The sequence below is a fragment of the Pelophylax lessonae genome (genome assembly GCF_965119305.1).
Source record: "Pelophylax lessonae genome assembly, chromosome: 4".
NCBI lineage: Eukaryota > Metazoa > Chordata > Amphibia > Anura > Ranidae > Pelophylax > Pelophylax lessonae.
The window spans coordinates 254,833,721-254,847,134 of record NC_138771.1 but is presented as its reverse complement, the minus strand read 5'-3'; the positions used below and the strand labels follow the sequence as shown (position 1 = coordinate 254,847,134).

The following is a 13,414-nucleotide window of genomic DNA, read 5'->3' as shown; positions in this document are numbered from 1 at the left end:
ACCAGCGATCGTAAAGCAGGATGGAAGATCGGTCCCTGAGACAGTAGATCCTCCCTGAGAGGAAGTCTCCACGGGACGTCCGCCATCAGTCTGACCAAGTCGGCGTAACAAGCTCGACGAGGCCAGTCCGGAGCTGCCAGGATTACTGGAATTCCTTCCTCCTCTATCTTGCGAAGAAGTCTTGGCAGTAACCCAAGAGGAGGGAAGGCATACATTAGCTGGTATTGCCCCCACGGGGCGATCAGTGCGTCTGCGGTTTCTGCTAGAGGATCGTGGGAGCGAGCCACGAATCTCTGAACTTTCCTGTTGAATCGAGATGCCAACAGATCCATATCCGGGGTGCCCCATCGTAGGCACAACTGGTGGAAAACGTCTGGATGGAGGGACCATTCCCCCTGATCCAGAGTCTGACGGCTGAGATAATCTGCCTGCCAATTCTCCACCCCCGGAATGAACACCGCAGAGATTGCTGGAACAAATCGTTCCGCCCAGCGAAGAATGCAAGCCACTTCTTTGGCCGCTCGGACACTCTTGGTGCCCCCCTGGTGATTGACATAAGCCACGGCCGTGGCGTTGTCCGACTGGATCCGAACCGGGCTGCCCTGGAGCTGCTCGGTCCAGTGAATCAGACAAAGTCTGATCGCTCTCAGTTCCAATACATTTATCGGTAACCTGGATTCTTCCGGGGACCAAAGTCCCTGGACAGATAACTGACCGAGAATTCCTCCCCATCCGGATAGACTGGCATCCGTGGTCACTGTCGTCCAATATATTGGCAGAAATGACTTTCCCTGGCTGAGCATCGGAGACCGAAGCCACCAGACCAGAGACTCTCTGGTCTGTTTGCTCAATCGGATCTGATTGTCCAGGGATTCCGGATTCCGATTCCATCTGAGAGGAATCTCTTGCTGAAGAATTCGGGTATGGGACTGGGCAAATGGGACTGCTTCGAAGGAAGCCACCATCAACCCCAGACCCCTCATGCAAGTCCGAAGGGAAGACCAGCTGTTGGTGGACTGCTGATTGAAACTTTCGGAGTTTCCCTACCGGAAGAAAAAACTCTTGTCCTGACTGTGTCTAGAATTAGACCCAGATATTCGAGCCTCTGGGTGGGAACCAGAAATGACTTTTGCTGGTTCACCAGCCACCCGAATTCCTGTAAAGAAATCATAGTAATTTCTATGTTTTGTAGCAAGGTCTGAGGAGACTCTGCATGAAGCAGAAGATCGTCTAGGTAACCTAGAATCGATATGCCTCTTTGGCGCAGAAGTGCCAACATTGGGGCCAACACCTTCGTGAAGACCCGCGGAGCCGTGGCGAGACCGAGAGGTAACGCCACAAACTGATAGTGGTTCTCTTCTACGGAAAAACGTAGAAACCGCTGATGTCCTGCAAAAATGGGAATGTGAAGATATGCGTCCTAGATGTCTATGGACGCTAGGACATCCCCTGGATGCAGAAAGGCTGCTACTGTGCGAATGGACTCCATTCTGAATCTTCTTATGTAGACAAAAGAATTGAGTGCCCTTAAGTCCAGAATTGGACGCACTTTGCCCTCTTTCCTGAGTATTGTAAATAGGTTTGAATAAAAACCCCTGAAAGCGTTCTGTCCAAGGAACGTGGACTACCACTCCTTGTTGTAGTAAATCTGTGACTGCTCTCCACAGATCGTCTAAACGATCCGGGGATAGTCGGCTATTGGAAGGGAAGAATCGCGCCGGTGGGAGAGATCGAAGCTCGATCTTGTACCCTGACCTTATGACTTCGCAAACCCATCTGTCCGGGATTCTGGAAAGCCATGGATCCGGGAACCGGCGAAGACGTCCCCCCACCCCAGTTATGGGTGGGGGGCGCACCTTCAGGCTTTGGACGGTTTATCTTCAGGTCTAGAGGGGGGCGGGCTTTTGCTTGCCCGACCAACGACCCCTGACGCCTCCTGCAGGAGCTTTGGAGGACTTAATTTTTTCACCCGCGGGACGAAAAAAATGGATTTTTGTAAAATCTTACCGTAAAATCCTTTTCTCTTAGCTCATTGACAGACGTAGTCCTCGGTGATACACCACCTTCGGGTTATGTTGCCTCCACAGGAGCAGGACTAGACAGGAAATTAAAAAGCTCTGGCCACACCCTAGGGGCAGTCCCAGAGGGTATATCCTCTCTCTCTCTGCCTCAGCAAATCAGGTATGTGAAAAAGCAGTCTTTAGAGATTTTAACCCAACCCAACTCAAAAACAGAGGGGCGGGGACTACGTCTGTCAATGAGCTAAGAGAAAAGGATTTTACGGTAAGATTTTACAAAAATCCATTTTTCTCTAGCGCTCATTGACAGACGTAGTCCTCGGTGATACACCACCTTCGGGACGTCCCAGAGCAGTATCACAAATGAGGGGTGGGAAAATGGAAATCAAATCCCAATCTAGAAGGCCCAACCGGTGCCAACTAGAAGTTTACAATGCTCATCCTTAATGATGAGACTCAACAAAAAAGAGAAAAATTTTTTTTTTTTTCAAACAGAAAAAAACCCTCGAGGTAGACCACCGGTCTCCTCAAATTGCGGCCTGCAAAACCTTGCGGCCAAATGAGGCATCCGCCGATGCCGTCACATCAATTTTATAGAATTTTGTAAAGGTATGTACCGACGACCAGGTGGCCGCCTTACATACCTGGACCACTGACGCCTGATGGCGAAAGGCCCAGGAAGTACTGAGCGCTCGAGTGGAGTGCACCCTAACAGGGAACGGAGGACTCTGACCCTTAATAGAATAAGCCTGTACCACCGTTTGGCTAATCCATTTAGCAATGGTCGCGGCAGATGCAGGCAAACCCTTTCTGGGGCCATCCGTGATCACAAAAAGTGAATCCGTCTTATGGAATGATTCCGTAGCTTTCAGGTATACCCTGATTGCCCGAACCACATCTAAGGAATGCAACGCATGTTCCCGATGATGCTTGGGCTGAGGACACAAGGAAGGTAGTACAATATCTTCATTCAGATGAAAATCTGAAACCACCTTAGGAAGAAAAGATGGCTTAGGATGAAGTACTACCTTATCCCTATGAATCACTAGGTATGGGGACTGGCATGATAATGCAGCCAGTTCTGACACCCTGCGAGCAGAAGTAATAGCCACCAAGAAGGCCACCTTCTGGGATAAAGTAAGCAAGGGAATCTCCCTGATGTTTTCAAAGGGAGGTTTCTGTAGAACCGACAAAACCAAATTAAGATCCCAGGGCGGTAAGGGCGCGCGGACTGGAGGAGCCAGGTGCCGCACCCCCTGGATGAAATTCCGCACCAAGGACTTGGTAGCTAAAGGTTTCTGAAAGAAGATTGCTAATGCTGAAACTTGACCCTTGATGGTGCTCAAGGCTAGCTTCTGCTCAACCCCTTGTTGCAAAAAGGCCAATATTCGAGTCACCGAATAGGTACGTGGAGGAAATCCTAAAGATTCGCACCACGCAATATAAGTCTTCCATGTGTGATAATAGACCTTGCTGGAAGTCGCTTTCCTTGCTTTAATAAGGGTAGGAATGACTGAAGTAGACAAACCTCTGTCCTTCAGTACTTGGGTCTCAATGGCCAGGCCATTAAACCCAGCGACTGTAAAGCATGATGGTAAATTGGTCCTTGAGACCACAGACACTCCCTGAGACGAAGTTCCCACGGAACGTCTGCGACTAGCATGTCCAAGTCGGCCAGGCCGGCTTGAGGAGGCCAGCCTAGAATTTCTAGGACCACTGGCGCTGATAGAATCTGAACCAGGCGTCCCTAGAGGTATCTGGCCCCGACCATCCGAGAAAGTCTGGTCGTTTTCTGTTCCCACACATTTATCAGATACCTGATTGTTATCAGGAAGGGTGATCTTTTCTGGTTGAACCTCAGGGACCGAAGTCACCCGACTAGAGGCTACTTGGCCTATCTGGTCAACCAGATCCGATTCCTGTGAGGTATAGGGACTAATCTTAGGAAAAGGTCTCTGCTTCCATCTTTCGATCCACCGGATCCTTAAAGGACGAAGTGTCCTCCACTGGGATAACCGTGGCTTTATTCAGCCTGGAAATAGGTGGATCCACCACTGGTGGCCGTCCATTTCTTAATGATGGATTCCTCAAACGGATAGCGTCTAGCAATACGCTTGGAAATAGTAAAGGTACGTTTAGAATGCTCCCATTCTCCTTTAATCTGATTACCGAAACATTTGGGTACAGGAAAAACCTTCACCGTTTTGATGGGCTTATTAGTACCAAAAGGAATCTCTGTGTCAGTTGCCTCTGCCGGTAAAGCCTCAAGTTTTAAGGTTTCCTGCACTGCCACAACTAGTGCGTCCACCAATGCTTCTTCCTGAATTATAGCAGGAGAGGAAGCGTCCTCCTCACTGTCTGAGGGGGCTTTACCTGGGATAACAGCCTTTGCAGAGGAACCTGCAACTGCAGTGACCATCTCTGAATCAGAGTCAGAGGTGTCAGATAGTATAGGGGTAGGCGGGGGTCGCTTCCTTGACCCCCGTCCCTGACAGGCCGCCTCCACCCGAGCCACCATAGACTCCAAAATTGCTGTAAATGACTCTACACTCTGTGCACCGGCGGGTCCCGTGGCCCCCTCGAGGGAAACAGGTGGGGGAATATGTGTGGCAGGGTCCATGATAATTCCAGTCACTTCCTGGATAATATAATTCAAAAATAAAAAACTTTTTTTTTTTTTTTTTTTTTCCAGACCCCCAGCGCCACAAAAAGCCCCTTAGTGTTACCTGCTAGGGATCCCTATCGATCGAGAGAGAGAGATAGACCCCCAGGCTCACCACTTGATGCTCAGAGTTTAACTGCAACAGGTTACAGCGCTGTCTTGACAAACAGGAAGTCTTTTGGCTGGCTGCCCAGGAAGAAAGGAGGCGGCTCCGCCCCTCTGCACGCCTTCCGGCGCCTCCCCTAGCTCCACGAGGTGTTTGGATCACCTCAAACATGGCCGCCCCCATGCTGGAGACACGAGGCTACGCCAAAATGGTGGCTCGTGCGATCCAGCAAAAAAAAAATGGCGGCGGCCTGTACTGAATAGCGGTGTGCTGCAGGGCACACAACACTCTCTCTGCATGGGGATTTGGCGTGGTTGGCGGTACCGGCCCTGGCGGACCGCATGGCCATTCGGGAGGCCTGCTAATAGCTGGAGATCTGATTAGGAAGGCAGTCTACATGTCCGTGGCTTCTGACTGGTAGGTAGCTCCCAAACCAAGCCTCCTGGCTTTTTGCACATAAAATCACACTCAAAGTAGGAGGATCTGTGTCATTTATAGGATAGAGAGGGACTCTATCTTACCATACAGAGAGGGGCCCGCGTTCACCACAAGACCCGTCAGGGGAAAAGGGGGAACATACTACTCACCATACCGGAACCAGGCGGGCACCAACTCCTGACAGTACCCCTCTCCACCGGGGCGGGAGGGCTGTCGACCGATATGGACGCCGTGACTCATGGTCTTTGGCGTTTCAGCGAGACGTTTAACTCGCGGGGTCAGTCCTTTAATGGGACTTTGTCGCGGCCGACCCAGCGTGGAGCTATGGCCTGCACGCGCTCGTAGGCTGTACTGGGGTGACCACCGGATCTCAACATCCAGCCCGTCGCCCAGTTCAGCTTTCTTGCTTGAAGATCTCACAGGAACACTGGAGAAAAAAAGCTGTCTAAAAAATCCTTTAAGAAAAAAATCTTGCCAGGACCTAAGATCCCAGCAAGGTATCTAGGTCCTTACTCCTAACTAGACAGAAAATAACTGATTTGCTGAGGCAGAGAGAGAGAGGATATACCCTCTGGGACTGCCCCTAGGGTGTGGCCAGAGCTTTTTAATTTCCTGTCTAGTCCTGCTCCTGTGGAGGCAACATAACCCGAAGGTGGTGTATCACCGAGGACTACGTCTGTCAATGAGCGCTAGAGAAAAACCTCTTGTGAGCAGAAAAAGAAGGCCCTCGTCTTTGACGAGTTCCTTTACCTTTAAAATTTTGCGGTAAAAAGGTGCTCTTTCCACCCGTGAGATCCTTAATGATCTCATCTAAGTTGGCTCCAAATAGACGCTCTCCTAAAAAGGGGAAATTAGCCAATGCTTTTTTGGAACCTTGGTCGGCTAACCAACCTTTTAGCCACAGTGTACGCTTGAGAACCACCGCTGAGACAGATGCTCGCGCCAATAATGAAGTGGCGTCTAACGCCGCATCACACACAAACTGTAACCCCTGTATCATCTGTTCCAACAAATCTGATACCGCCTGAGGGACCTCTTCTAGGTCCCGGCGTAACCACTTGGTCCATACAGTTACAGCCTGCGAAACCAGACCAATAGCAATTATTGGTCTGAAAGCTGATCCAATCAAGGTAAACATGGTGCGAGACATAGCTTCTATCTTGCGAACCACTGGATCTTTAAAAGACGGAGCGTCTTCTAGAGGAATAACCGTGGCTTTATTCAATCTAGCAATTGGTGAATCCACCACAGGTGGTTCTGTCCATTTCTTAATGAGGGTTTCCTCAAACGGATAACGCCTGTTAATGCGTGTAGAAATGCGTTTTGGCAGACTCCATTCTTCTTTGATTGGATTGCCAAAACATTTGGGCAATGGAAAAAACCTTCGCCACTAGATGCGTTTTTAGTCCCAAAAGGGATTTCAGTTTCAGCTATTTCTGACGGAATACCCTGTAATCTTAAGGTCTCTTGAACAGATACCATGAGTGCGTTTACCAACGCTTCCTCTCTGGCTATGGCTGATGCCGAAACATCCTCCTCACTGTCTGAAAAGACAGTACACGAGACACCAATACCAGATGAAGTACCTGCAACCGCAGAAATAGGCTCAGAGTCTGAATCCGAGGTTTCAGATAATAAGGGGTTAGGCGGGGGTCGCTTACTTGCGCCCTGTCCCCTAATTTTTTTTTTTTTTTTTTTTATGTGTCTCCCCCTAGCGCAATAGCGCCCCTCAGAGTACCTGCTTCTCGATCCCACAGAGAGAGAGAGGGACCCCCAAGGCTCACCAACCGATGCAGTGAAGTTTCCAACCAACTGCAGTCAGCGTCTGTCTTTACAGACTGGAAGGAGCTGTTGCTTTTTCCCGGGTAGAAGAACGTGGCTCCGCCCCCTGTGTACGCCTTCCGGCATTCCCAGCTCTCCACGAGGTAGCTGGGCTCATGAAACATGGCCGCCCCCATATAGGAGACATTAGACTCCAAAAACATGGCGGCCGGCGTGACCTGAGGACATGCATGCACCTGGTCTACGGCAAAATGGCGGCGGACCGCCGAAAACGTTTTTCCCAGCACATCCACCTGCATCTCTGCTGAGTGGCGATTGATAGATCTACAGGAGATACACTACAAATAAGGTAGGATTATACCTCCTATGTCTGCTGTAATGCTACAGTCTGCTGGGTAGAGTGTTAGCTCTCAAACCAAGTCCACTTTCCACAAACACATACTGTATTTACAAGGGGGACTTTTAGTGTCAGATATATACTGACCATGTATGGAGGGGCCCATAATTCATACTGCCTCATAACGAGGAAAGAAAAAAGGGAACGTTTACTCACCATACCGAACCGACAGGCACCCTCTCTTCACAATACCCTCTCCACCGGGGTGGGGGTTTGTGGACCACTCCGGACGCCTCGACTCTCAGGTTCCTGGCGTCCAAGCGAGACTTTTAACTCGCAAGGTCAGTCCCTCCACTGGGACTCCGTCGCGGCCGACCCAGCGCGGAGCTCTGGTCTGCACGCGCTCGTAGGCAGAAACCGGGGTGACCACTGGATCTCAACATCCAGCCCGTCGCCCGGCCCCGCATACTTACTTGAATGTGTCGCGGCCGACCAAGCGCAATGCAATGGTCTGTGCGCGCTCGTAGGCCGGCTGGGGTGACCACTAGTGTCGCCCAGTCCGGCGTTTTTTGCTTGAAGATCTCACAGGAAAAACACTGGAGAAAAAACTACCTAAAAAATATTTCTTCTAAAGAAAAAATCTTGCCAGGACCAAAAAGATCCCAGCAAGGAGCTTAGGTCCTTACTCCTGACTAGACAGAAAAAAACTGATTCCCTGTAGCAGAGAGAGGGAGGATATACCCTCAGGGACTGCCCCTAAGGTGGAGCCAGAACGTTTTGTCTTTCTGCCTAGTCCTACTCCTGCAGAGACAACATAACCCAGCTCTTGAGAATCAAGAAGACTACGTCTGTCAATGAGCGATAGAGAAAAAGCGTTTACAAGCTGTGATACTTGCCAAAGGGGGCAGTACAAGATATTACCTCTGCAGGGTGCCCAAACTTTTGCAGACACCATTTTTTTGTTTTCTGTTATTTTGAAAGTGTAAATGATGGAAATAAAATCTAACTTTTGTTGACATATTATAAGAATGTATAATCTGTAATTTGATGCCTTTTGGAGATTTTTCCATCTTTCCTTGGCTTCTTTATGCACATTAATACAAATTTCTACCTGGGGTGCCCAAACTTTCGATCACCACTGTATACCATAACCAGACTGCGGGAGCCAGAATTACTGTTGGTTGGTAGGGGATCAAATACTTTTTTTACTCACTGAACAGAAACTAAGTTTATAACATTTGTATCATGTGCTTTTTCCTGATTTTTGTTTCATATTCGGTCTCTAGTATTTAAAATATACCTATGATAAAAATGATAGACCCTTCATTTCTTTGTAAGCAAGCAAACTTCCAAAATCTCCAGGGGATCAAATATTTATTTTCCCCACTGTATGTGTAAATATATATTAAGCAAATATTAATAAAATAATCCACACTAAAATCATAAACAGTTAACCACTTGCCGACCGCCGCAAGTACATTTACTGCGGTAGTCAGCCCCTCCTGGGCAAAGTGACGTAGTACTACGTCGCTAGCCCAGGAGCCTGTAGGGGGCGAGCGCGCGCCGCCGGAAGCACGCTCCCGCCCTCGCTCGTTTCCCTGCCGGTCACTCGCGATCTCCCGCTGGAGAGGGAGAAAGGCAGGCGGCTGATGGAAACAAAGCCGCTTGTCATTCTCCCTGGTGTAACCGCAGAGATCATATGATCCTGCTATGTAGGATCGTATGTCTCTGTGGTTACATGAAAAGCCACACCCCTTTATAGTTAGAAGCACGCCCCTAGGGACAAATTTAACCCCTGCATCTCTAATAAAGTTAACCCCTTCCCTGCTGGTGTCATTTTTACAGTAACAGTGCATATGTATAGCACTGAATACTGTAGTAATGTCACTGGTACCCCCAAAAGTGTCAAAAATGTCAGTCAAGGGTCCGATCTGTCCGCCGCAATGTCACAGTCCCGCAAAAAAAAAAAAAAATTGCAGATCGCCAACATTACTCGTTAAAAAAAAAAAAAAGACATAAATCTTTCCCTTAGTTAGTAAACGCAATAACTTTTGTGCAAACCAATCAAAATACGCTTATTGCGATTTTTTTACCAAAAATATGTAGCAGAAAACAAATTGGCCTAAAATGTTAAAAAAGTTTGATTTTTACATTTTTTGGGGGAATTTTATATAAAAAAATGTGAAAAATATAATTTTTTAAAAATTTTCGGTCTTTTTTTGTTTATAGCGCAAAAAGTAAAAATTGCACAGGTGATCAAATAGCACCAAAAAAAACTCTGTTTATGGAAAAAAAGGACATCAATTTCATTTGGGTACAGCATCGCACGACCGCGCAATTGTCCGCAGTGCCGAATCGCAAAATAGGGCCTGGTCAGGAAGGGGGTAAAATCTTCCGGGGCTGAAGTGGTTAACCAATTAATCACAATTCCCATGCCAATGAAGTGCCAAGAGAGGTGACAAAATTGTAACAAATCTCAAAAGTCCTTTGTCAAAAAAAAAAAAAAAAAAGACTTCCGTACTTCAGTGCTGGTTCCCCCTTTTAAGTAAATCATTCACCAGACTTAAATGACCCCTTGTAATAAGGTCAATAAGTGCTGTTAGGTGCAAAGCTTTCTCTCCAGGCAGATTGCTTTCCTCCAAAGGTTTTCATAAACTCTCTGGGACCTTTTTCCTCTCTCCTACAGTGGGTACGAAAAGTATTCAGACCCCCTTAAATGTTTCACTCTTTGTTATATTGCAGCCATTTGCTAAAATAATTTAAGTTCATTCTTCTTCCTCATGAATGTACACATAGCACCCCATACTGACAGAAAAACACAGAATTGTTGACATTGTTGCAGATACCCACTGTAAGCAGACTGACCAGGAAGAAATCACAAGGGTATACTAAAATAATTTCTGATGGTTTACACTTTATTAATTTTTTTGCACAAATACATGAAGTAACACAGGTGTTGCTTCAGAGCACATTGGCACTTTCACAATTAGCACTGCTAGTTTTTTTCTTTCACTTTATAGTGGTGTAAGAGGAAGTATACCCACTAGCTGATGCTGGGGATTGTAGGGAGATACTGTAGATTCCTTTTGTACACCATAAGCGCACGTTCATATCAAATTTATTTCAACCTGTACAACTGAATGACAAGCTGATGTGAGCCAAGGCTGTATGTGGCTGAAAACATGTCACAGTGATTTGAGAACCTGTGAATGAGGGCCTAAACTAGGTTCACTCTAGCCTATGTTTTATTGTGGAGGCTAGCGTCAATTTCTGCTCCGGCAGGGAGCGGTATGATAAGTTTTTCAGTGCATCATACTGCTGGTTTTATTTTTCAACAAGATTTGAAGTGTCACATTTTAAAACAAACATATTATACTTACCTGCTCTGTTGCAGTTGATTTGCACAGAGCAGCCTGGATCCTCCTCTTCTCGGGTCCCTTTTTGCAGCTACTGGCCCCTCCCTCCTATTGAGTGCCCCCACAGCAAGCAGCTTGCTATGGGGGCACCCGAGCTGAGCTGCAGCTCCGTCTGTGCATTCAGACACGGAGCTGCCGTTCGCCCCCTCTCCAGATGGGCTGACCGACTGTGATTGACTGCCGCAGGAGGCAATGTCGTCGCTGCTGTCTCTCAGCCAATCAGGAGGGACGGCTAAGGGACTAGTGGACATCGCTGGACAGAAATCAGGTTCTGGTGAGTATCAGGGGGAGGCTGCTACATACAGGTTTTTTTATTCTATGCATTAAGATAAAAAACTTTCTGACTTTACAACTCCTGTAACCACTTGCCGACCAGCTGCCGTACTTATACTGCAGCAGGTCGGCTCTGTCCCGCGAAATTATGTACCACAGGGGGAGCCAATCAGCAGGTCCCGTGGCCGCCATGTCCGCCAGGTACCAGCGATTGCTGCCCGTGGAGACATAATGTCAGTCTGCCGATGTAAACACGGCATTGTATACAATCGCACATTCTTTGAAATCCTATTTAAACATGATTACATATAGGACCATATACTTTACACAATAGTTGCAGAGGTCAACAGTGCATATTTTAACCACGGATTACTGTAGTAATGTCACTGGTCCCCCAAAAAGTGTAAAAAATATCAGTTAGGTGTCCGATCTGTCCACCTCAATGTCGCAGTCATGTTTGTGACACCTCTGGCAAAGTAAGTTACAAATTAAATGTAAAGATTTATTTTTTTTTGGACAAACTATAATAAAAAAGGTTACAAATAAAATTAGCAAATATATTATATCTAAGGATGGAAACAGTAAATTAGGTTGAGGATTGAGGTTACCTAGGGTTTATATGGTGCAAAAAAAAAATTCTTCCTCCCACTCGGATGGCTGCTGGAACAAATCAAGATGCATTGCAGCAATATTGTGTGTGTATATATATATATATATATATATATATATATATATATATATATATATATATATATATATATGAGCCTCTGAGAGCCTGAGCCGGCCACTCCCACCCCCTCCACAGCCCAGCGAGCCAGTGAGCAGGGTGAGGTAGAGCAGAGGGCTGATGATTTTCAGTTAGCAGCTCTCTGCTCAGGAAGCAACAATCCACGCTGTGTGATCGCTCAGTTCAGTGTTAGAGCCGGAGGGGGGACAGATGCAGCATCAAACCGATGCTGCATCCACCTAGGTAAGTATGATTCTACAAAAAAATGAAACCAAATACTTCTCTTTTAGTAAATCTTGAAAACTTGTTTTTGCAGGATTACTTTTTTTAATAAAGGAGCCTCTGGCTTTACTCCTAAAATAGCATCATTTAGCTGGGTAGAGCAGATGTGACGGAGGAGGAAGCCCTTGGTATATCAGGTATTAAAATGCATTTTATGGGCATAGGAATTATCTATAAGGACAGCTCCCCTTTGGGTGCTTTTCATCATCTAGTATCACTCTAGTAAAAGAGGCTGTTAAACATATTCTGCCATTTGTGTTGTATTAGTATATTAAATGAATATTATGCAAAGATTTTATGTCCATAATATTAAATTCCAATGGTGGGCAAATATTAAATATTATATACAAGAAAAAAAACAATAGCTGTACTAAAGCCTTCAAGCAAAGTTGTCTATACCTGTTCAGCAATGTAATAGGTCTTGCTACTGGTTTTTGGATGGATCCACAAGCAGCGGAACGTTTCCCCAAGAATAGGATTATAAGGTTTTTTCAGACCCTTAAGAAGGAAATAAAAAAAAAAAACACATTTAAACAACTGCAGTTATTTACATTGGCATAGAGTTCAACATATTGAGGATTGTTCTACTAAGGTATTACGTCACCCTTAAAAAACAGACTACAATTTTTAGATGAATATGTTTTCTCTAACTTTTGTTCCATTAATAAAACTAACATACTACATTAAGGCCCCTTTCACACTTGTGCGACCTAAAAGTCACACGATTTTGACTGGACTTGAAGCAATGCCTGTGTAATCTTGAGGTCTTTGGACCTCAAAAGGCATCAAAGTCGGACCAAAGTAGTGCAGGGACTACTTTGAAATCATTGCGGCTTGAAGTCGCACAGATATGAATAGTACTTATAGGAAATCATGGAATCGGACTTGTCATGTGACTCTGCAGTCGCACAAGTGTGAAAAGGACCTCATGGACTAGGTTGTTGAACTAGGTGGAACTTTTTATAATAAACCTTTAGAAATTGTTTTATAATATAGGGATTCACATTCAGCAGATTTTAACATCCCTTTCGGCAAGGAGAGTTTAGGTCGGTGAAACGCGCGCCCCTGTGTCATACTGGGAGAGCAGCCACTGGAAAATCGTTTAATAGGACACTGCTGAAATCTGCTGGGTCTTGCGTCTGTTTTTCTTTTATTTTTTATCCGAGTCAATGAATGGAGATATGAGTACCACAAGGGAGGTAGATGATCAGATACCCAGGATCTGGAATTTTAATAAAAGCCCTATTAGACCCATTTAAAGATTGGGTCTAAAAGTCTAGTGAGTTCATAGGCATAAGGGGGAAGGAGTGGAAGTAAGCACTATCTGGAGTACACTTTTACTTGCATGGAGTGTGATGAGCACATATAGTGTT

At 46.3% G+C, this 13,414-nt stretch overlaps 1 protein-coding gene across 4 annotated transcripts in view; it reads right to left on the bottom strand.

The window, feature by feature from the left end:
- The window catches only part of OSBPL8 (oxysterol binding protein like 8), a 377,827-nt gene that overhangs the window by 69,377 nt on the left and 295,036 nt on the right, over positions 1–13,414 (bottom strand). For all 4 annotated transcript variants that reach the window (XM_082257116.1, XM_082257117.1, XM_082257118.1 and 1 more), the window contains one exon: positions 12,441–12,539. In XM_082257116.1, the coding sequence (XP_082113242.1) occupies positions 12,441–12,539 (99 nt within the window). The remainder of the gene's footprint in view (positions 1–12,440; positions 12,540–13,414) is intronic.